This window comes from Sprattus sprattus (assembly GCF_963457725.1).
Source record: "Sprattus sprattus genome assembly, chromosome: 5".
In the NCBI taxonomy this organism is placed as follows: Eukaryota; Metazoa; Chordata; class Actinopteri; order Clupeiformes; family Clupeidae; genus Sprattus; species Sprattus sprattus.
In genome coordinates this window covers 2,178,274-2,204,414 of record NC_137924.1, presented here as the reverse complement: position 1 = coordinate 2,204,414, position 26,141 = coordinate 2,178,274, and the positions used below count along the sequence as shown (strand labels likewise).

Sequence of the window (26,141 nt, the reverse complement as noted above, 5' to 3'; positions counted from 1 at the left end):
GGGGCCTGTGAGAACCTTCAGATGGGTCAACACCAGTCTCTTGAAGGATTTAAAATTCTTCTTAAAGGATACTAAAATTCACAGCGACCTCAGGCCTGCCTGTGTGTGTGTGTGTGTGTGTGTCCTGTGTCGCCTCCATATATGCACGTTTATTCCAGGGTGTCGTGTGTGCCATTAAAAACATGACAAAGGTCTTAATTATAACAAGGCAGGGCAGGACAGAGGGTGATAGCAGGAAGGAGGCTATCCAGAACAAGCTGAGTGCCTCTTGACTGCTGCTGTGTGTATATGTATGTACTGGCTTGGTTTTTACTATTTTAAAACTAATACTACTGTGAATACTGCTTGAATACTCATTGGATAGGCAATCAGGCAACTTCCTGAGGGCAATCAATCTAGTTTCACTCAGTCACTTTCTGAATTGCTAGGACACACCTGAAGGTAATTAGTCTCCTTTGTCTCTGCAACTGCTGGGCGGGTCTTCAGCCGGACGCAATCAGTGAATCTGCTATTTCAATAGGACTGATACTGAAGCGTCAGCGTAAGTGTCAGCCCTCGTGTTGAGCCCTTTTCGTGTGAAGACATACAAGTCTACCTGTGCAAGTCCACCGAAGCAAGGACACGAACAAGGTAAACCTTTCAAACCAATAGAAAAATGTGTCTTTCTAGTCATGTGTCACAGCAGTATCTCTGTTGTCACTCGCTGTCACAAGAGATCCCAGCGCACCAGAAGGCAGCGCAACCTGGGTAACCTCCGCTCATTTCAACAAACCTCATCTGCTGTAACCTCCTTCTCTGTTGGCCTGTGGAACTGCCAGTCTGCAGGCAACAAAGCCAACTTCATTTCAGGTTATGCCAATCACCTCTCACTAGGGCTCTTAGCTCTCACTGAGACTTGGATCAAACCTGAAGACACTGCTGTCCCGGCAGCACTCTCCACTAACTACGCCTTCTCCCATACATCTCGGCCATCTGGTCGTGGAGGTGGGACGGGGCTGTTGATCTCGGAAAACTGGAAATTTACTCCACTGCTGTCTTCAAACAGGTATGCCTCGTTTGAATATCATGCAATTATGGTAACTGCTCCTGTTAAAACATATGTGATTGTTATCTACCGGCCACCAGGACAACTGGGCGATTTCGTCCATGAGCTGGACACCCTGCTGTCAGCCATCCCTGACCATGAGTGTCCAATACTCATCCTTGGCGACATGAACATCCACCTAGACAACCCCGACTCGGCTGACTTCCGGACCCTGGTCCACTCGTTCGACCTACAACAGGTACCCACTCCCCCAACTCACAAAGCAGGGAAAGAGCTCGACCTCATCCTTGCTCGGAACTGCACCACGGAAAACCTAACCGTAACCCCTCTCCATCTCTCAGACCACTTCTTCATTCGCTTTGATGTTCGACTCATTGAGCAACCCTCTGTCCCTCCTCCTATGGTCTCGTTCCGGCGCAACCTCCGCAACATCTCCCCCACTCACTTTTCCCCCCTGGTTTCCTCTACTCTTCCACCTTTATCCACCTTCTCCTCACTAGGTGTCAATGACGCCACAGAATCTCTCTGCTCCACTCTAAGCTCATGCTTGGACAGTTTGTGTCCACTTTCTACCAGACCTGCGCGAGCTACCCAGTCTCATTCATGGCTGAGTGATACCCTCCGAACGCAGCGCTCCAATCTCAGAGCGGCTGAGAGAAAGTGGCACAAATCTGCAGCACAGGACGCTCTTGCAAGCTACCAGACACTGCTGGCCTCCTTCTCAACCAGCATCACTGCTGCTAAGAAAACTTTTTTTCAATGACAAAATCAACAGTGCAACTGATGCTCGGAAACTATTTTCCACCTTCAAAACTCATGGATTCAAAAGCGGTCACTCCACCGAAACAGCCCTGCTATCTGTGACAGAGGCTTTAAAAACAGCTAGAGCAGCAGCTCAATCCTCAGTTCTTGTCCTGCTTGACCTATCAGCTGCGTTTGATACAGTCAACCACCGCATTCTTCTGTCCATATTATCAAGTATGGGCATCTCAGGCAAGGCGCACTCCTGGTTTGAATCGTACCTCTCTGGGCGCTCATTCAAGGTGTCATGGCAAGGTCATCTATCTGTACCCCACCACCTCACCACTGGGGTGCCTCAGGGGTCTGTAATGGGACCACTTCTCTTTGCCATCTACACCACCTCGCTGGGCCCCATCATCCGCTCGCATGGTTTTTCCTACCACTGTTATGCCGATGATACTCAACTGGTTCTGTCCTTCCCTCCTGAGGACAACACTGTTTCGGCACGGATCTCAGACTGTCTTGCTGATATATCCACATGGATGAAAAACCACCACCTTCAGCTGAACCTGGCCAAGACAGAACTGATGGTCTTCCCAGCCAAACAGTTCATCCACCACAACATCAACATCAAGACTGACTCTTTATCTCTGGCTCCATCCAAAACAGCAAGAAACCTCAGGGTCATTATTGACGACCAACTAACCTTCACAGCCCACATTGCCTCTGTCGCGAGGTCATGCCGCTTTGCGCTTTACAACATCCGCAAAATCAGGCCGTACCTAACCCAGTATGCCACCCAGCTCCTGGTGCAAACCTTGGTGGGTTCCCGCCTCGACTACTGCAACGCCCTCCTAACGGGCCTACCGGCATGCGTGGTAAAACCACTACAGATGATCCAGAACGCAGCGGCGCGCCTGGTGTTCAACCAACCAAAGAGGGCACGTCACCCCGCTACTCACTGAGCTCCACTGGCTGCCAGTAGCTGCTCGCATCAAATTCAAGTCACTTATGCTTGCCTACAAAGTGCTTACTGGGTCTGCTCCCACCTACCTAAATGCTCTTGTAAGGGCAAATGTCACACCCAGGACGCTGGGCTCATCCAGTGAGCGTCGTCTGGCACTGCCCCCAGTGCAAGCAAGGCAATCCAGACTATTCTCAGTTGTAGTTCCACGTTGGTGGAACGACCTGCCTAGCACTACCAGAGCAGGAGCGTCCCTCCCTACCTTTAAGAAACTCTTGAAGACCCAACTCTTCAAAGAGCACCTCTCTTCCTAAACTGGCACCTTGGCTCAACCTGCACTTAAGCAGCAACAGGCCCGCACTTCTTTTTTTATTCTTTCTATGACGTTTTATAAGCAATATTTATTGTTACACCAGGTTTTTTAATGCTCTTAGCTTGATTGTTCTCCCTTGTATTTCGCTTTGGACAAAAGCGTCTGCTAAATGACTAAATGTAAATGTAAATGTATCTAGGGGGGAAGGGGTTCACATGCTAATTGTTCAGGTCTCAATGAGACATACAGAGTACACATCCAAGGGTGAGTTACAGATACAAAATAAGGCTACACTTAGTTCTTGTCTTAAAACAACAGAATAGCAATATTCCCAGTTCCATCAGTCCCCAATATGAGCAATTATATGCTCACACAAGAACCACCATGCAACAACCGGGCCAGGAAAACATCAAAATACGGTTCCATCTGTCCCCCATATGAGCATTGTCATGCTCACACAAAAGTTAACGTGTAAACAACCACCACTCATATGCAGAGTCCTTCTGCCATGTACGTTAGTGTTCGGTGTGGGTAGTCTCTACCATGACAAGAAGTGCTGAATCAGGAACAGTAGCCAGAAGTCTTCCAAGCACGTGGATGGCCGGTTGAAAAGTACAGGTGTCCATAGTGGTCATAGGGTTGTCAATAGCCCTTTAGTTTAGTGTGAGTATGTGTATCTCTGGGGAAGGGTGGACAGTCCATCACTTCAGCATGAGCCCACCGCTCCAGGAGGTCAAAAGCCTCAGGACACACATAAACAGGGAAGTGTCCGATGCGGTGTGGTGATGACAGCTGATGCAGTTTCCCCTCGCTCTTGTTGGGCAGGGGAGGGGTAATCTTCTTCTCTGAATGGGCGTGAAGTGTTGGGTGACTTCAGGGTCCGAATTCTTGGCTGTATGTACTCAAATCTCATATGAGAAAATAAAAGAGAAATGGGTTGAAAAAACTCGGACCAAATAAAAGGAGTAAGAGTGGAACAAACAAAGACAACATACCAAAGTAGATAGAAGGATTGGAGTTTGGCCTTGGGTGTGAATGGCTGCAGACAGCAAGGCCTGGGTCCACAATAACCATTTTGATTCTAATGAACATGCTGCCATTTGCGAGCCATCCAATTTGGTTAGTTCACAGACAAAGGCAGATTTTAAATATATGTTATAGCATAAAATAGTGTAAGCACTATCAGAAGATAAGTCTCAAAGAGCCTTCAATCCCCCATATGATAGCTGGGAGGCTATCACCATTGACTGTATGCTACTGAAAAGTATATAAGCCAGGGTAAAGCAAGGCATTGTCTTACTTAAACAAAACAAAGTCAGCGATCAAATGTAAGTCCTGGAATTCTCAGTCAGTCGGTGAGTGGAATTGAGTCGTGAAAGTCCATTCATACAATGGCTGGCCAGCCCATACACACACATGCACTCGTTTGCTGAGGAGACACGTTGACTGACTCGAGGGGAAATAAAGTCAAAATAAATGAATGTAGGCAACAACATGTATGCAACAAACAACACATAGAGTTAGGAGATGTCTGCCTCCTCACTATTCAGTGGCGTAATTTGACTATCAGACAGCGACCGGTCACTCGAACAAAGAGCATGGGATGCTTTTATTTAAAAGAGGCATCCCAACCTTTCCTGGGCCCAGCTAATAGATAATACTGTTTGATCATGCGCAGTCACCACTGATAGACAAGGTTGCCCGTTTGAAAATACAGGACAACACAGATCGACGCAAAAAGGCTTCAAATGAACATACAACATGTAACAAACACAGAGCACGCTGAAACAAACCTCAGAAATTGACTCGTCCTGGTCCTTATAATAAACAATGAAGTCAATTGTAGCGACCTTATTCCAGACGTTTTATGAGAGCTCTATAACACATCCGAACAGGTCCAACTTAGCTACCCCTTTTGAGAGGAACTCGGTGGTAGACTTATTCTCAGTTTGTACAGTGATACATTCTAAGAGCTCTCCGACACAATGTTTGTCTAGACACTTGCGTCCAAATTTTTTTTTTATCTCTACTATTAATATTAGAAATATAATATAAAAGCCTATTTCCATACAACAAAATTTGGTGTGTCTCTCCTCCTGTTGGTGAGACGAGGGACAACATACAACACAACAACAACATATAACACAACAATATTACTTCTATCGAAGCAGTAGGTATAGCTTATATATGTATATATACAGTATATATATTAAAGTTCAACAAAGTGCTGTGGGATAGACTAAAATACTTCCCTGAGGAACAATCCATACTTCCCTGATTCCTTTACAATAAATACAGAAACAGTTTTGTTCATGCACATGTGTAAGGTGACTGAGATGGTATGTTCATCTTGAAGTCAATAAAGTGATTAGTGCGTGTCTGTATTAAGTGTTCTGATGGCAGTCGGGAAAAAACTGTTCTTCAGACGTGTGGTCCTTGCTCTAAAGGATCTGTACCGTCTGCCTGAGGGCAGGAGAGGAAACAGGTAGTGGCCTGGGTGAGAGGAGTCTTACACACACACACACACAAACACACACACACACGCACACACACGCACACACACACACACACACACACACACACACACACAGAGGTGGTGGCCTGGGTGAGAGTAGTTTTTCACAATGTTATTTGCCCTGCTAAGGTAGCAAGAGCGGGCAATGGATTCAAGGGGGGGGCAGTGAGCAGCCAGTGATTTTTTTGGGATTACACTCCAGGTGTTTTTTCCTGAGTACACTCAGGAAGTGTAGTCGCTACTGTGACTTTTTGACTGGTGTTGGCATACCAAGAGATGTCATCTGTTAGGTGGCTCTTAGGAACCTGAAGGTGAAGACCTTGTCCACACAGTCCCTGTTGATGTAGAGTTGGGCCGGATCTGCACTTTGCCTTCTGTAGTCCAGAATGAATTATTTTGTTTTTGTGGTGTTCAGTGGCAGATTTTTGTCTGAGCACCACACTGTCAGTTTCTGTACTTCATCTCTGAACGCTGAGGTGTCCTCTCCTGATATGAGCCTGCAACTTTAATGATGGTGTTGGTGGGATGGGTACAGTCAGGAGTGTACAAGGAGTACAGTAGTGGGCTCAGCACACAGCCTTGTGTAGAGCCAGTGCTTAGTGTGAGGGTGGAAGAGAGGTGGGGACCGAGTTTTTTATATTATGAAATGGAATAGTGAGCCCGCATTGATGTTTAAAAACGGTGTTATAACTCGTTTATAATGGCTTATTAATGACCTATAAAAGGTTTACAACCTAATAATTAACCTAATTATGAACCATCTATAAACCCTTATAAGGGGAGCCTTATTGTAAAGAGGTACCCAGTTTTTTTATATGCCTATATTAAATGATATCAGATATAAACATTTAAACAACAAAATGTCTGTTCGTATTTGTTTTTAAAATGAATTGCTTAATTTTTTTTGCATGCACATAGTTTTCATTTAGCAGCTGATATATCATGCTAAAGCACCTCTTGTTTCGTTACAAATGAAAAAGACCTGGTTTAGACCTGATTTTATGAGGCGGACAATTCTTACGCAAATTAGAGCTCTCGTCAGGCAGTTTTAGTAATTACCACTGAAGAAGCTTTCTGTACAACTTTGGTCCAAGGTTTGCAGATAGTCAGGAACTCGAGAAACCGTTCAGTGTGAGAATTAGGTTTTTATTTCAGCGCAAATTAAACTTTCACGATAGACCAGAGAAATCTTTCAAAGTAATAGCAGAGAGTCACCTCTCTTATAGTGTACTATTAACATGTTAACAATGACATGAGATATGGGAGTGGAAGGGTGTGTCTGGGGGTCAAAAAAGGAGGTATAAGTTTGAGGGGGTATGACTGTTAATTAACCTGGTTAGAATTCTGACCCTAATTTAAACACATTGAACATGCTAAGTGTGCCTTTCCAAGAAAACGGAATTGCAACTTTCAAACGCAATTTTGCCCTGTTAGACTGCATCTCTTTCACATAAACAACGATCGAGTGTCACATCGATTGAACGATGAACAAACATTAATTCAGGATCAAAATCACTGAGAAAATGTCAGGCCTGTGCTGAACTACCCTCCGGCCACGCCCCCCTGTTTAACGGTTAATGGACACACATACACCTCCAACTTTTACAGCTGTTCCTCGTCAATTGATGCAGCAGGTGGTGCCAGATATTTTAAAAGTGAATCTAAAATGATAGGTTAAAAAATGATGTATTATCATTATTTGTTAAATGTAGCTATTATAAAGTTATTAAGCATTTAAGTTAATTTGGTAAGCCTGACATACTTTTTTATTTCAAGATGCAGTTAAATAATGTTTGATTAAACTGGCTAGCTCGCTCCACCAAAACTAACGTTGTTATGACTACTCACATTTTTATTTCATGACACATCGAAAATGACGCAAATTGCAGTAGCCTACAGCTGAACTTGAACTGATGTTTCGACTGAATGGCAATAACAAGGAACGTCACAAGTCACTGGCTAGCTAGGGTTAGCTAACTAGCAAGAGTATATACAATCCATTCGCTAAAGTTGACAATACAACACTTGGATTTTACCAGTATTCCTCACTTGTTGACAAGTTGCCGTGTGTTTTCCTTAATGGGTGTGCTATGAAACGAGTAAGATATTTGTAGTGTTGTTGCACTGGCTATTGGCTTTTTATGTGCGCCTCTTTTTAAATCAACTTTTTTATAATGAAGAATAAATGAATAATAATGAATAAATAAATGAATACATTTGGCCCTTACCTCAGAGTTCAGGGGGTATTTTTGTTTGAAGTGTGCATGTTTTGTTTCATAGTGACGTTTCACGTTACCACTTTTGACTAGGGCAACCATCTCGTTGCAGATTAAATACATCGGTTTCGCCACAGGCAGCAGAAATGCATACTTGTCAGTCCACTCTGTCTAAAATTTGCAATTTTTGGAATCAACTTTTAGTTTTTTTGTTGGATTTAGAGCACGCCATGATTTTCGTTTGCTAAGAAAAGGATACCTTTCACAAATCTATCTGCCCGCCTTGTTGACACACAAAACCTGCGTGACCCAAAGAGCTCGCAGCCAACATTGAGTGAGTGTGTTGTCATAGTGATGTTGTTATTACAGCTCCTGATTGGACCTCTGGATTGGACACGAAAAATAGAAACCTCATTGAGTAGGAAAAAAATATACTGTATATTGGGCCAAATCACGCACCAATGAAAACTCGCTTGGATCATGATTAAATGACAATGTTGATTTTGGCTTCGGTCCGAATTTGATTTCGTCTGGGGGGCAAAAAAAACTGCTCAGCAAAAGAAAATACACAATTCTTGTTTTGCAGTTTTTTGCGCCCCCTCTGAGTGGCACCGTAGGCGACCGCCTTTAACACCTGTAAGAAAAACCGCCGTTCAATCGTTTGTTGACTATTGGTGTAAACGAAATAATGTGATAAAGCTTCGATATCTTGAATTCAATGAAATCTAACGCCACGGAATACATATTTAGGCGCACTTTTGCGCATCTCCTCCCAGCAGTTAAGTTTTAACTGAAGTGCGCCGCTGTAAATATGGTTCCATGTCTTCACCGGCATTTTGCACAGAAATTACGCCTGAAGTGTGCACAATTCTTTTAGTAAATCTGTCCCTGAATGTATTATAACCTTTGCGTGTAATGAACCTGTGGTGCAAGTTTGAAATTACGGCCCAGAATCTAAAACATAAGATTGCAAATATTATGGAAGCCAAAACACTATTAAAAAACGTCCCTCAAGAAAGGTAAATGCTTAATCTAGAAGTGGAAGAAGCCGCTCAGTGAGTTGACTGGAAAAACACTCTTCTAGTCTCTGAACTTTGAATACCCATTTTAGAGCAAGTTCCCATCTTTCTGTTTCATTAAATGGCTCTGCTCTGACTATGATTGTAACTGATGTTAAATGTCTGTTTCTGCAGAACTTCCGATGCCAGAGAATCTCACTGTAGATTCCAACTCCTCGTGTGTGTCTTTGAAGTGGACCAAACCAGAAGGAATAGACCAGGTGTCTTACTTGCTGGAACTTTTCTGTGAGGGACAGGGGGAACAGACGAGGAGCATTAGTACAGATGAACGGCTGTATTCTATCTCTGACTTGCAACATGGCAGTAAATACACTGTTCAAGTATCCCTACTGAAAAATGGCCGTCAAAGCAAACACACCTCCAAATGTTTTACAGCAGGTAAGAAAAAAATTCTGTACAGTTGGAATTAATCATCACTTATGTATTACTGTAAATGTGGATACACACTGTATCTGTCAATCACCACATGAATACATCATAGTGATTCAATATGATATTGCAACCAAACACCTCAATTTTCACACAGGCCTTTCAGGAAGTCTTCGTACAGCAATTAGCAAAATTAGCATAACTTTTATGCATTTATTTTACGACAAACATTTGAATCCATCCAGAGATTCCAGGCCCAGAGCCTCTGACTGTGAGCTCTATCACCGCATCATCTGCTAGACTCAGCTGGCTGGTGTCTCTTGAGATGGAGCAGACTCCACACAGCTTCCTGGTCTCTTACCAGAGTGAAGGGACTGAGCAAGAGTCCATCTCTACTGGGTCATGCAGCACAGACATCACAGGCCTGAAACCAGGAACTGACTACACTGTTAAAGTCTACACTGAGCTCCAACATGGAGGAAAGAGCCAGCCTGCTTCTGTTCAGATGAAGACAGGTGGGATATCAGGAATGGGAGAATGATTCCCTGAAGTGATATTTATGATTGATCTATGTTATTCATGATTGATGTGGTTGAAGGTTTTTGAGGCACAATACTAGTGTTTACAGTAGTTGAAAGCAATAATCTGATCTAGAGAAGAAGTGTCCACAGGCCAAAGTGTAGTAAATATGGTGGACAGAGGCCCATACTAAGGCAACATGTAAACATGTTTAGGTCACAATAACTGAATCTTGACCTTGAAAATAAATGTGGATAGGCCTACACACTTTATCTGTCAATCGTCAAATGAATTCATCATAGTGATTAAAACATATACAAGGTTTGTCATTGTAGTAAGTAACAATTCACTTCAATTACATTGTATTCATATAGTGCCAAAATAACAAAATTGTCTCAAGGTCCTTTAACGGGCTCAAGGCCTGAACCCCTTTAGAGCAAGAACAATTGCCACAAGGGGCAAGGAAATAATCCATGTTAGTCAGGAAGAGACCTTAAGCAGAACCAGGACATAAGGGGGGGCAGACAATGGGTTAGAGAACACAGTATACATACATGAAGTGTCTTAACTGATTTACCATGGTATCATTAAAAACGTAATTCACATTACAAATACAACATGTAAAAATAATATAAATGTTGAGATGTGAAGCTTTCTCCTTCCAATTGATTTCAATATATTTGGTCAATAAAAAAGTATTTATAAAAGTAATTTTAAAGCTCTTACAGAAGCACAGATGAGGCACTTTTCCACTGCAGGAGGTCTCAGGCCATTTTAGAGGGGCTGGCACTTTTGATCTGTGTCAAAACAGCGTTTAAATTGAAGTGCCTTTACGTTGCATAGACTTGGTTTAGTATGTAATCATAGTTTAAATGCTTGATCAAAATGAGCTTGAAGTGCTTTCTCAAAATGCATTTAAAGAGATGCATATGGACACAAGTAAATGCTTGCGACATAATTCAATTCGTCTGTTGAACTTTTTCCTCTGCGTTCCATCTGTAGTGTGTTTTTGTCTGTTTTGATATCTAACTTGGCGGAGCTGGTCCTCTCCTCTCACGCTGTCCTGGAGTGATATTGCACCTCCGGAGGGGTTCCTGTTTCAGCCAAATGAATGGAAGCATTTAGAGCAACAGAAACCTGTTAGCGGACGCTTTAGCTCTGAAACATGAACAGAAACCTGTTAGCAGGCGCTTAAGCTCTGAAACATGAACAGAAACCTGTTAGCGGACGCTTAAGCTCTGAAACATGAACAGAAACCTGTTAGCGGACGGTTAAGCTCTGAAACATGAACAGAAACCTGTTAGCGGACGGTTAAGCTCTGAAACATGAACAGAAACCTGTTAGCGGACGCTTAAGCTCTGAAAAATGAACAGAAACCTGCTAGAGGACGCTAAAGCTCTGAAACATGAACAGAAACCTGTTAGCGGGCGCTTAAGCTCTGAAACATGAACAGAAACTTGTTAGCGGACGCTTTAGCTCTGAAACATGAACAGAAACCTGTTAGCAGGCGCTTTAGCTCTGAAACATGAACAGAAACCTGTTAGCGGACGCTTAAGCTCTGAAACATGAACAGAAACCTGTTAGCGGACGCTAAGGCTCTAAGACATGAACAGAAACCTATAATGCTTGATCACCAGCAGAGAACAGGGCTTTGGTTGGGTACAAGTGGACTAAAACAATTCAAGGGAGCGGAACCAACAGTGCCAGGAATACATCTCTGATCCACTATTCAGGCAGAGTCAATATGACTAAAATATTGAGCCTGTCTTTGATATTTTTTTTGTATTTTTTTCCATCCAGTAATTGTGAAATTTATATTTAACTTCAGAATAGAACAACATATCTTTTTTTTAATGCAAAATGGACGAACCAACTGAACCGAACTGAACTAATTTTAAGTCTTCTACCTTTGCAGAGATCCCAGTTCCAGACAATCTGACTGTGTGCTCCATCACTGCATCATCTGCTAGCCTCAGCTGGCTGGTGTCTCCTGAGATGGAGCAGACTCCACACAGCTTCCTGGTCTCATACCAGAGTGAAGGGTTTGAGCCAAAGTCCATCTCTACTGGGTCATGCAGCACAGACATCACAGGCCTGAAACCAGTAACTGACTACACTGTTAAAGTCTACACTGAGCTCCAACATGGAGGAAAGAGCCAACCTGCTACTGTTCAGATGAAGACAGGTGAGATATCAGGAAGGGGAGAATGATTCCCTGAAGTGTTATTCATGATTGTTCTGTCTAGTTGAAGCTTTTTGAGACACAGCACTAGTAGGTCCAGCTGGCATAAACATTTGATGTAAACAAGAAATGTCTGCAGGCCAAAGTGTAGTAAATATGGTGGACAGAGGCCCATAGTGAGGCAACATGTAAACATGATTTGGTCGCAATTACTCACTCTTGACCTAGAAAATAAATGTGAATAAACACTTTATCTGGTAATCGTCAGATGATTTCAGGAAGTCATACAGCAATTAGCAAAATAAGCATGAATTGTATTCATTTATTTAACGACAAATATTTTAATCCATCCAGAGATTCCAGTTCCAGAGTATCTGACTGTGAACTCCATCACCGCATCATCTGCTAGCCTCAGCTGGCTGGTGTCTCCTGAGATGGAGCAGACTCCACACAGCTTCCTGGTCTCTTACCACAGTGAAGGGACTGAGCAAGAGTCCATCTCTACTGAGTCATGCAGCACAGACATCACAGACCTGAAACCAGGAACTGCCTACACTGTTAGAGTCTACACTGAGCTCCAACATGGAGGAAAGAGCCAACCTGCCTCTCTTAAAATCAAAACAGGTCTGAATTTTGTACGTATTGAGTACATACTGACAAACTCTAGAAGTGCTAGGATTTGGACAGGGACCGGTTTCGCTGGTATGCCATGGTCTTAGAACATTATAATCAGTTATTTCATGATAGTATGAAATCAATTTATTTTCAAATGACCAAATATGATAGAAAACATTGCAAACACTGTTGCAAAAACAGTAACATGTTAAAGTACGATTAGGGAAATTAAGTTGAAGTGATCCCTTTAGAGCAAAGGTGGCCGGTAGTCCTTTGCAGTGTCCTGCCTAATGTAACATCTACATGAATTTGGTGCTTGCCAGGTTTTTAATATGTTGTCACACTTCTGGTGGAAAGTGCAAATTTGGATATCATTTTTTGTCCATTTTTCATCGTAAAAACTTGACAAGAACAAAAACACTATTTGAATCACCACCTCAGCTTTCAGATTCATGTTGGAAGGATTTTCTAGATTTAATCCAGCCATAGTATTCTTTTAGACATTAGTCTTGTGATGTAATCTTGGTACTGGGCCCTATTCAGATACTGATCACAGGTCAGCAACATATAAACATGAAGACTGTGATCTCCCCAATATAAATGATTGGTGGTCCCAATGATGTCTCCTACCTTTCCAGAGATCCCTGTCCCAGAGCGTCTGACTGTGAGCTCCATCACTGCATCATCTGCTAGCCTCAGCTGGCTGGTGTCTCTTGAGAAGGAGCACACTCCACACAGCTTCCTGGTCTCTTACCAGAGTGAAGGGACTGAGCCAAAGTCCATCTCTGCTGGGTCATGCAGCACAGACATCACAGGCCTGAAACCAGGAACTGACTACACTGTTAGAATCTACACTGAGCTCCAACATGGAGGAAAGAGCCAGCCTGCTTCGGTTCAGATGAAGACAGGTGAGATATCAGGAAGGGGAGAATGTTTCCCTGAAGTGTTATTCATGTTTGATCTGTGTTATTCATGATTGATCTGTGTTATTCATGATTGATCTGTGTTATTCATGATTGATCTGTGTTATTTATGTTTGATCTGTGTTGTTGAAGCTTCTTGAGGCACAGTACTAGTGTGTTCAGTTGGCAGCAATACTATGATGTAGAGAAGGAGTGTCCACAGGCCAAAGTGTAGCAAATATGGTGGACAGAGACCCTGAGGCAACATGTAAACATATTTAAGTCACAATAATTCACTCTTGACCTAGAAAATAAATGTGGATACACACTTTATCTGTCAATCATCACATGATGAATACAGCATAGTGATTAAATATGATATTGCAACCAAACATCTTACATTTTCACACAGGTCCCTAAGGAAGTCTTCGCACATTAATTGGCAAAATCAGCATGAATTGTATGCATTTATTTTATGACAAACATTTAAATCCATCCAGATATTCCAGTCCCAGAGCGTCTGACTGTGAGCTCCATCACTTCATCATCTGCTAGCCTCAGCTGGCTGGTGTCTCCTGAGATGAAGCAGACTCCACACAGCTTCCTGGTCTCCCACCAGAGTAAAGGGACTGAGCCAAAGTCCATCTCCACTGAGTCATGCAGCACAGACATCACAGGCCTGAAACCAGGAACTGACTACACTGTTAGAGTCTACACTGAGCTCCAACATGGAGGAAAGAGCCAGCCTGCTTCTGTTCAGATGAAGACAGGTGAGCTATCAGGAAGGGGAGAATGATTCCCTGAAGTGTTATTCATGATTGATCTGTGTTATTTATGTTTGATCTGTGTTGTTGAAGCTGTTTGAGGCACAGCACTAGTGTGTCCAGTTTGCAACAATACTTTGACCTAGAGAAGGAGTGTCCCCAGGCCGAAGTGTAGTAAATATGGTAGCCCAAAATGTTCTACTGACCGGTAAAATTCAAAGTTGGTGCACTTTCGTAGGAGCTCGTAACCGTCAATTTGAGGTGAAACAAAAGTAATCCACTCACGAGTACCCGTATAGTTCAGTGGAAATCCGTTGTCCTCTTCTCCCGCGATCTACCTCCTCTTCTTGAGCGAATGCAGTCAGTGGCTAGTTTAGCTCAGGATTAGCACCTAGTCTGCTCACAACTTCAAGGCAACTTTACTGCACCAGCAACCTTTGGCAAGGTTTGTGTTGCGCATGAATATGTAGTCCTGTTGGGAAACGTGAAACACTCCAATGCAACTGTCAACTGTACCTTTTGTCCCGTTGTTTGAAGCAAACATTTTAGCTCCGGCATTGGTCTCCCATTATTAAGCATTTCACGTTTGGACTGATGGTCCAGTTTTGAGAACTGCTTCAGCTTAGCAATACAACCTTCCATTTTCGCCGACAAGTAAAAGTTTAGAAGAAGACCAACGTTAGAACTAGCATATACCCGACAAGTGTGCTCTCGATCGCCCCCTTTATGAGGCAGAGGTACTGTCTCCAAAATAATTTTTCAATGCGTTTTGAGCTCAACTCAAAGGTTCTACGCATGCGCAAAACCCAGTTTGGAGTGATTGCGCAAAACTAGGTGAGGACCTGCCTCACTTGCCCATAGACAGCAATGCTTCTGCCTGTTTTCTGGAACCGGAAATGCGCAAATTCAGCTATTTCGATAATAAAAATGCTCTGCCTCTCCTGCCTCCTCTGACCTGATGAGGCAACATGTCAACATGATCACATCACAATAATTCACTCTTGACCTAGAAAATAAATATAGATACACACTTTATCTGTCAATCATCACATGAATATATCATAGTGATTCAATATGATATTGCAACCAAACATCTACAATTTTCACACAGGCATCTCGGGAGGTCTTCGTACAGCAATTAGCATAATTAGCATGACTTTTATGCATTTATTTTACGTCAAACATTTGAATCCAACCAGAGATTCCAGTCCCAGAACGTCTGACTGTGAGCTCCATCACTGCATCATCTGCTAGCCTCAGCTGGCTGGTGTCTCCTGAGATGAAGCAGACTTCACACAGCTTCCTGGTCTCTTACCAGAGTGAAGGGACTGAGCCAAAGTCCATCTCTACTGGGTCATGCAGCAGAGACATCACAGGCCTGAAGCCTGGAACTGAGTACACTGTTGAAGTCTACACTGAGCTCCAACATGGAGGAGAGAGCCAGCCTACCTCTGTTCAGATGAAGACAGGTAAAACTTTTGTCATTGTAGTTGATACAAATTGGTTAGTGAATACAATTTAGTAAGGCTAAAGATGGGTCAGGAACTGCCTTCACTGATATGTCATGGTATCAAAAACTTATTTATCATTACTGTTGCAACATCTAAAAATAATGTACTCGTTCAGATGTCAAGCGTTTCCCTTCCTATTGATTTCAATATATTTGGTTAATAAAAAGTATTTATAAAAGTATTTATAAAGCTCTTACAGAAGCGCAAATTAGGCACTTTTCCATGATGCAGCAAGCAGTATTTCTCTCCTTCAGTTTATCGACTAATTCTAAGCTGCCACAGAATTCATAGCAACTTCTAGGGCTAAAATTGTTTGTTGGTTTCCTTTAGAGACAAGAAATAGGAGTTGCTGTTGACATGCCCATTACTTGCTTTGACTACACTATACAACAATTTGAAAGTATGTTTATTAAGGACAGACAAAGACTCCTGCCATCACTACTAGCCATCAAGGAAATGCACTTTCTAGTTCTGTGTTACAGGACAGAACACCCTTCAAAATGTAAGAAAAGCTTTCACTGCACAAGCTTTTGTCAACTAAAAAGGCACCAGTTAGCATGTTGGTGAGGTTTGATCAGTGCAAGTTGGCCTGTTTGCAAGGTTTTTCCTTTTAGACAGTTAGTGTTACAATAGTAATTGTGTTCACACGGACAGGTTGGAATTTGACACCTGAAGTAAGAGTGGAACGTGAGAGATGCACGTAAGCTGTAGCAGTGAGTTAATAAAGAGTTGCCCTGTTGGGCTGTTATAAAGTAATTTTGTAGTTCATTTAAGAGAAAAGGAGCAGAATTAAACAGTTAGCTCACTATTAAAGTAATTCTGTAGTTCATTTAAGAGAAAAGGAGCAGAATTAAACAGTTAGCTCACTATAGACCAAAAATATTTGAGACGAGCCTAATAGTTTGGTATAGGTTCAGAAAGTTTGTGTGGTGCCCAATGTTTCCAGCTTCTCACAATATACCCTGCATTGTGGAGAGTCCTTTTCTGAACTGGATTCTCCACCCTTCCGGTCACACAGAGTCCGTGTTCTGATCACAACTTTGGTCCACAATTCATTCAATAAGGGTCCACCTGATGATGCCCTTGGCGGAGTTAGAACAAAAGGAACCCAAAAGCAGACTCAGTAGACAAACAGCTTGAACAGCTTTAACACTTCCAACCCAGAGGGCTTTTTTTGACTCTGTTAGGTAGTCTGCCATGCCTGATATTTTTGTATATGGGCCATTCTACCGAATTCGTGTAATATGCAGTCCCTCAACAATAAAATCTATTTACAAAACAATTAGGTATTTAGGCATAGATATTAAATTAGAAAATGTTATGGTCTATATAAACCCAATGCATTACATGAGATAGTGATAAGCTAAATATATACAAAATCATCATTTATAGGGTACTTTCTATTGGGAAGTAGCTGTCCCCAACCCTGACATCTAAATTTCAATGCCTTTAAATAACACTTTTACATTTTTTTTTATTTTTTTCAATGATTTAATTTCAAAGATCTTTATGATTGGGTTGAAACAGAACTTGGAATATTTAGATTTATTGTGGGTTTAATTTTTAAATCAATTTACTATACTCAAAAAATCATGTTCCTAGTTTTCATGTCACTACCGAAACACAAGAGTTTTAGTCCATAGGCTGAGCCTGTGTTTTAGCCACGACTCTGCATGTTTGACCATGCAGTGACACTGCATCTCTGTCCCTCATGGTTGAATGGTAAGTAGCTAAATCCCATAGTTTTTATATAAATGTGTTCCAAAGTCTGAAAATCGACGTGTAACCTTAAGAATTGTCACTACCGAAACGCATGTTTTCTTCAATTAAGTAAACCTTTTGGGGTTTCATGGAAAATCTTATGTTTGTATGTGTGTACACCTCTTCAAAGATGTGTTTGCAAGCCGTGTGCTTGCTAGAATTCTTTATTTATGCTTAAAGTTACCTAGAATTGTCACTACCGAAACAGTCACTACCGAAACATATGGTAGTGACCAGATGATTTTGGTAGTGACAAAATGAAATGGCAAGTAGTTCAATCCCATAATTTTTAAATAAATGTGTTGTGTGGACTAAAGGGAGGCCCAGAGCACCTTTTGGATGATTTTGGGAGAGAAATGAACATCCATCCAACAGTGCAGTCACTACCGAAACAGTGCAGTCACTACCGAAACAAATAAATTGACCTTGAAAATTTGGTAAAAAATTCATTTCTATGGATTTCATTGTGAAAATCTTCAAGAAATATTTTTAAAAATACTCTTCAGAGAAGGAAAGGAAACACAATCTGAACAGGTCAATAATAATACTTTTTTACTATAGTAAATGTGATGTTTCGGTAGTGACAATTTTTGGAAGAGGAAAAACATTCCAACACATTCTGAAAATACAATATAAAACTTGACAGTTCTTTTACTAGATATGTGTACTTTAGATATGGTACAATATACATACGGTCAAAGTTTTGGGAAAAAAACATACAAAAATTCAAAATATATCCGACATGACTTTGCATCAATTCGGTAGAATGGCCCATATTTCACCTAACTAAAAACCATTAGGCAAAAGTGGAATTTATGATTATATTCTAGAACAACTCAGCAATAATAAAATGAGAGTAAAATAAATGTAGTAAAAAAAGTTTTGTATTAAAATTAAATCTAAAGACACTCAAATTAACTCTAGCTTTAGAGGTGCTCAGACTTTTCACAAAAAACACATTCTAAATATTTTGGAAGTTTTCTTTTTTACTCTGAACCTTGTAAACATATGTGTTTGCTCCACATAGGTGAGTTTAACATTCAGAAAGTGTGTGTGATTTCTACACTAATTATAAGAATTTTACAAGGTGACACTTTTTTCCACCTAGACCACTATGCATATTGATGAAAGAGGTGTAAACTGCCCTGTGAGTGCCCCTCCCCAGTATGGCTCACCTGTCAATGGCCCTGGACTGTCATTGTGGCTATCTCTCCCCCACAACCATCAGCTTTGAAAGTACATACAAGAAATTGCAAACAAGCTTGGTGCATAAGAAGGTGAATTTAATAAGGTGCATAAAAGTAAAGGCATGGTAGGTACATAAAAAAAGGTGCATAAAAGTAGGTACATAAAGGTAGGCATCATTCACCATGTCCTTGCTTGGGTCACTCATGTGCACATTCCATGATATGGTTTGGTACCTGTCTCTTACCATCACATCTGCCACAAAAGGGATGGACAAGATGGTGTTTCTCCTCCAGTAGTCAGAAATGTGATCCAGCTTGATCATGCACATGTAGCAACCAGTCCAATGTATCTGTAGAATTCAGCAACTCCAACATCCACCCATTTGTACTTTACACCTCTGGCTATGCTCCTAGCAGCTTGCTTGTTGGTGTTCTGGCAGAGGGTTTCCACAGCATCCTCTGAAAAGAACAACTTGAAGAGGTCTAGAGGAGTGTGGTTGTCTGCTGCATTCAGCTGCACACCAGGCTCCCTTGCAGGAAAAAACCTCAGTGCTGATGGAGTTGCATCATTGTCACCCTCTGACTTCCATGACGACAGATCTGGGTTAGGCTGACAGCGTGCTCTCTTCCTTGGCGGTGTAGGTGCAATGTTTTCCAAGTTTCTGTAATAAAGTAAAATAAAATTAACTGTTGCTCTTTCATTTTATGTTCGGGCATTGTAACACATATCACTTTAGCGCTCTAACGACTACAGTTTCGATCACAAACACCTCCTAGTTTTGATTCACACCTACCATACGCGTCATAATAACACTAACGACTACCCACAGTAGTAAGACACGTTTTTAGCGATTGCAATTTACATCATCTGCTGCAATATAGTCACCATGTAGTTCTATGTTTTACTAATCTCGGAACAGACAACAATCGTTTATATGTGTAGCCTGTTATCATTTACCCAACTCTGTTAATTAGATATGTTTTCTACTACAATAGTCTTAGCGACATAAAGTGATTGAATCGCTCTGCAAATAGTAGCATAGGCTACTAAACATTCCATTCAACTCATAGCATACCGACGTGCATTTTACTCGCTATAACAGTAAGACACGCTTGCATTTTTACATCAATGGCTGCAATATAGTCACCAAGTATGTTTTACTTATATCAGCACAGACAACCAACTCGAAACGTCAACAACAATCGTTGATATAGCCTAACATCATTAAAGCAACTCTGAGAATTATATTCTACCATACAATAGTCTTAGAAGCATGAAGTAATTTATTCACTATGCAAACAGTAGCATACTAAAATATTTCGTTCAACTCAGAGGAGCATTTTACTCCCTATAAGTTAATCAACAGCATTCATTACAAGAGCTAGGTGAACAAATAAACAAATAAAACTTACTCAACAGGGATATCCTCAACGGGGTAAAGACGAAGCTCAAAGTGCATGTGTTCATCTTCCATATCGTCATCGCTCTCATCCGAGGATGTGGTTTCCTCCTCGCCGACTAGGTCTTCTTGAATTTGGCGCAAGGCTTCGGCAGCAGAGAAGGAGTTCGCCATCATGTATCTCTTCAGTCCAAATGTAAACATCCTTACATGCTGCCTTGTTTATACGGGAAAATGGGGCGTTTTCTCACGTTTTACTGCAACGTCATTACCCAATAGCGATCCGAGATTTACCATGAGCTTATCATATGAATAGCCCTAATCTGCTAATGGGTGGGCAATCACCGGTTGCTTATACACTCTGAGAGAGAAATATGCAAGGCTTTACCTGTATTCTCCTTACAAAGTGCTCATTCATTTGTTTGTTTCGAACTGGATATATTTGAAAACTAGAAGATTCAAGCTTTCTCAGGGTGTTAGTTTTATGTTTGGAGGACAAAAACTCGCGGAGATTTTACATTATATTAATAGAAATACCACCAAACACCACATCGTTTTGGAAGGGTTTACCTTCTGAGTCATCCTGAGAGTTACCATCTTGCTCTAACCGGTTAACAACCTTTAACATACATTTGATTAAACAATTTGTAACTTTCAGAATAGAGCAACAAAATTCATTTTAATGCAAAATGGGTAAACAAACTGAACTGATGTGAACAGAACTAAACTTAAGTTTCCTACCTTTGCAGAGATTCCAGTCCCAGAGCATCTGACTGTGAGCTCCATCACTGCATCATCTGCTATCTTCAGCTGGCTGGTGTCTCCTGATATGAAGCAGACTCCACACAGCTTCCTGGTATCTTACCAGAGTGAAGGGACTGAGCCAAAGTCCATCTCTACTGAGTCATGCAGCACAGTCATCACAGACCTGAAACCAGGAACTGTCTACACTGTTGAAGTCTACACTGAGCTCCAACATGGAGGAAAGAGCCAGCCTGCCTCTGTTCAGATGAAGACAGGTGAGATCTTTAACGTACATGGACAACATGTAGTGGGGCTAAGGATGGGGTAAGCACTAGTTTTACCATATCCATAATACTCTGAAAATCAATTCTGCCAGGAAAAAGACTAGCGCCATCTAGACAATAGGCTGACTAGCACTGCCATCTTGGCAATCATGTCATCATGAGAGGAGATTACTGGAACATGAAACACTGTCATTCTTTAAACATTACTTCTACACAGCCTTCTTTTTGAAAAAATATTCTGTACCTTAAGTGGAAAAAATGTGTTTAGCTATTTTTGTGAAAAATAACATACAGTATGTAAGGCAGCTATGTAAGCCAAGCAGTCATATGTGTTTTGTATTTATTTTAAAATTCTATGATACTTGGTTTTAACAGGAGTGCGCCTATCAGATGTGCTGTCTGCCTTACACCTGGAGGACAACTTTAGACGGAAGCTCACACTCAGCTCAGTCCTGGAGATCAACAGGAACACAGTGTCTGACAAACCAGCACACAGTCTGGAGCAGCTTCCATGGACCTTCTTAAGAAAACTGATGATGGCCAATATTAATGCTAGAAATATAAAATGTGCAAAAGACCAGCCAATGTATAATTGTAGTTTTACTGATGCTAATGATGATTCTGATGCCATAAATCCTCTAGATTTGATTACTGCTCTTTTTCACTGCTCAGATCCTTTCCTCCAGCAGGAAATGGTCTCCAAAATGTCCATGTGCCAGTTTGCTGTTCCTTTGCTGCTGCCAAACTGTGACACACAGCAGAGCACTCTGATGCTGTGGGCCATGAGAGACCTGGTCAAAAAGTTCAAACCTCACTCTCTAGCAGGTGACAAGACCTTTGTAGAGGGCAGGATCGTAGAAATGGGCTTCCCCATGGTGTCTTTTGTTAGACTAGGAGAGAGCAGTCTGCCCAAATCTCAAACTTTGAACAAGTTGCTCAGTAATCCTCATCAGCACAATGACGCATTTGTTCACTGTGACATGGAGTGTGGAAATGTGCCCAGGAGAATTTCAGATGGTCTGGTTGAGGTCAGCTGGCATCTACCCAGTGGGAGTACAGACATTGGCATGTTCACAGAGCCAGTGGCCATAGCCAATCTGAGAGGAGATGGCAGGTTGTTTAAGACCAAGATGTCCTTCCTGTATGAGACCTCAGCTGCAGTTTTCATCTTCAGTGATGACATAGAGGGAGTCCTCAGCACTCTGAACAACAGAGAGAGCAGAGCTGAGCTGTTCCTGGTGTCCAACTCTAAGACTAAGACCTTCAACATGGAGACACTCAGTGATATATGCAGTAAGCACAATGTGGAGAAGACCAATGTCATCTTCAAGAAAGAGCAGGATGATGCAGGGTTTGTAAAGGCTTTGCGTTTCCATGTGAAGGATGTCATTGGAAAGAATACACATAAAATGAAAGTGGAAGACATGGCTGATGTTGCTCGGTGTGGTGGTATTCTTGTTGATGAAGACTGTGAGAAGTGTAAGAATGGCAGACTTGATGCTGCAAGAGTCACTGAAAATATTAAAGATATCAGGGAATTCAAGAAGGACCAGCTACCTTTGCAAGGAAACATCTGGAAGGAAATCAGTCTGTTAGAGAAAGAGAGGTGTAGACTGAGAAAGGCTGACAGAAACCAGAGCATAGAGCACTACAAGAGTTCACTGGATGAACGACATAAGGAGCTGAGAGAAGAGCAGAATCAGTTGCATGTGTCAGACGCCATGAACAAATTCATTGCTGGAATCTCAAAGTCAGAAATGGAGCGTCTGTACTTCCTGAAGTGGCTGAAGATTCAGCTGGACACCCTCTCTAGACATAACCTGTGCACACTGAGAGAGCAGTACAAAGACTGCTGTAGAAACACACCACATAATAAGAAGCAGATTGCAGACTTGGATGAGCAAATCTCCAACTGCTCGTTGGGTCCTGAGCACTTCTTCCGTGAGCTGGGCCAGCTTTATGAGTGTACTTGCTCCCTTCCAGAAAACAACCCAGCCCAACAACAAGTCCAGCACCTACCTGCTCTGTGTGCTCAGATGCTGCTGGATGGGTTTCCAGTTGAGCTGGTCGATGGAGACGCATCAAACATCCCAATGAAGTGGATAAAAGAGGTCCTGACTAAGCTACATCAGAAGGCGAACACCAAGAGTAAGATCCTGGTGTTGACTGTGCTGGGAGTGCAAAGCACTGGGAAGTCCACCCTTCTCAACACCATGTTTGGAGTGCAGTTTGCAGTCAGCAGTGGAAGATGCACCAGAGGAGCCTTCATGCTGCTGATTAAAGTCTCTCTGGAATTCAGATCTGAGCTCCAGTGTGACTTCATCATGGTCATTGACACAGAGGGCTTAAAATCAACTGAGCTTGCAGCATCGGACACAAGCTACGAATACGACAACGAATTAGCAACGCTGGTCATAGGGCTCAGTGACATCACCATCATCAATATTGCCATGGAGAACTCCACAGAGATGAAGGACGTTCTGCAGATTGTGGTCCACGCCTTTCTCAGAATGAAGGAGGTTGGGAAGAAGCCCAGATGTCTGTTTGTGCATCAGAATGTGTCCGACGTGTCTGCTCATGACAGCAACATGAGAGACAGGAAGAAGCTGATGGAGCAGTTGGATGAGATGACCCGAGTGGCAGCTAAAATGGAGAGAAGAGAAGCCAACACAAAGTTCACTGATGTGATGGACTATGATCCTGACAAAGACAGCTACTACATCCCTGGACCTTGGCATGGAACTCCCCCAATGGCCCCAGTGAATGCTGGCTATAGTGAAGCTGTATATGAACTCAAGAAGACTTTGATTGGCTCTTTGCAAACATCTGAAAACATCAGGATAAATAATGCAACAGAGTTCCTCAAATGGACAGAGAGTTTGTGGAATGCTGTGAAATTTGAGAACTTCATCTTTAATTTCAGGAACAGTTTGGTGGCAGATGCATACACAGATTTATGCACAGAGTACCACACTTGGGAGTGGTCTTTCCAATCTGAGATGAACAAGTGGCTTATAACCATGGAAACAATGATTTCCAATTTTGGAGTGACTGAAAAGAATGTCCAAATAAAACTTTTACGTGCCAGTCTCAACAAGTGGATACATGAGGCATCAGAGAAGCTGTGTGAAGAAGAGCAGACAATCCTGTCCAACCTTGAGGAATACTTCAAGAAAAAGGACGGCAATGTCCGTTTAGTTGAGAAATACAGACAGGACTTCCAAACAAATGCCAATGCTCTCAGACTTCAGATGGAGATGTCTATAAACCACTCTTTGGAGAAGGCGGTTGAAATCAGAGATGGAATGGAAAAGGTGAATAAAATCAAGGACAAGCAAATGGATATTATTGAGAAAAAGGTCAGTGAGCTGCTTAAAGACTGTAGAGAGAGAAAAGCAGATGTATCTGAGGATGACCTCACTGGAGAATTTGAGGAAATGTGGGAAGGAATCATGTCTGAGCTATCTGCAGTCCCACTGCCAGAGATAGATGTTTATCAGGATGTGCACCATCTGCTCAGGTCAGAATTAAGTTCAAAGGGTGGATTTGTCTCAGAAATGCTCAACACAGTTCACCTGAAATCCAGTGGAGAGGGGGAATTCATTGTAAAAGCTGAATGGTTTTTAGGTTGGACTTCCGTTGGAAAGAGATTGGTTAGTGCCGCAACACATGGGAGTATGACTCACTTCATTGCTAAAATCCAAGAGATCTGTGACGGTATCATAGGACACTGTGACATTCTTATTTCTGGTCACATAAGCGTCATGGAGAGAAACAACACAGGTTACCATGATATGTACATCAGACACCTCCTCAAGGCTGTTGATGACCAGGTGAAACATCATCATCAGATGAGTGATGAATGTGCAACTTTTCTTAAGGTTCATGTCTGTGGCCGTGCAGCGAGGCTCTTTCAGAAAACACACAAGGAATTCAATGTCCGCAACGACCCACAGAAAAGTCTGATGAAGTCTAAACCCATATTTCTGGAGAACTTCTTAGAATCATTCAGTGAAAAAGATCAGTGCCAGAAGAGAGCTAAACAATTTACAGAGATCTGTGTGAAGCCAGCAGTTGAGGACTACGTTTCTAAACATCTTGGGCAGGCAATCGCAGATCACATGAAGATGGGAGATGTGGGACTGACCTACAGCACACGGACTAACCTTCTTCATGACCTTTTAAAGCAGATGCTCCATGAGGACTCATTTCAGAAGTACCAGGAGTACACAAGATCATATGGAACATTTGTAAAATACTGGATAAAGGAACAAATCAATAAGGAAATGACATCAGGTGAGCAGATGCAACGATTACAGGAAAAACTCCTTTCTGAGATTGTAAAGAAAATAACTGCCAAGATCACCAGCATCTCCAAGGACATGGACATAAAGGAGTTTATACATCAGTTCTGCTCTGACCTTAAGGATCAGCTTGTCTTTCCAAGAGATGCTTTAGACACCTGTTTAATCCTCATCAACACCAAGCCCGACCAGTTTGCCATCAACCTCAAAGAGTTCATTGAGGAAATGGAATCGGTTTTAGGCCAAACAGGCGCCTCGCACATCAATGAAAGAATAACACACCTGCCCCATGAGCTGCTTTTCTCTGGACTGTGTGGATGTGGGGAACAGTGTCCCTTCTGTGGGACACCCTGTGAAGCAGGAGGTGAGAAGCACAGAACACACTTCTCCAGCATGCACCGACCTCAAGCTTTTGGAACATTTCGCAAGACTGACTCCAAGAAGCTGGGAATAGACATTTGCACAACTTTAGTGTTTAGCAATTTAAAGTTTAGGAATTCAAAAACAGGTGATGAATGGAATCCCTATAAGAAGTACAGAGACATCTACCCTGACTGGGAGATCAAAGGAGACCAGAGCATGGAGGCCTCAGACTACTGGAGATACGTGCTGATGAAGTTCAACAAAGAGTTTGCAGAAGCTTACAATGCCCAACCTGCAGATATCCCAGATGCCTGGAAAAAACTGACCACAGAGGATGCACTGAGAAGCCTGAAATTAAATTAA

The 26,141-nt window shown here is 42.1% G+C and overlaps 1 protein-coding gene across 1 annotated transcript; it reads left to right on the top strand.

Annotated features, from left to right (window-relative positions):
* Window positions 1-671: 671 nt before the first annotated feature.
* Window positions 672-26,141, top strand: LOC308365557 (interferon-induced very large GTPase 1-like; the record flags this gene model as incomplete). The annotated part of the gene is made up of 3 exons (XM_080839025.1): window positions 672-1,364; window positions 13,102-13,114; window positions 21,487-26,141. 3 exons carry the CDS (start codon window positions 672-674, stop codon window positions 26,139-26,141), a joined length of 5,361 nt encoding a protein of 1,786 aa, XP_080695151.1.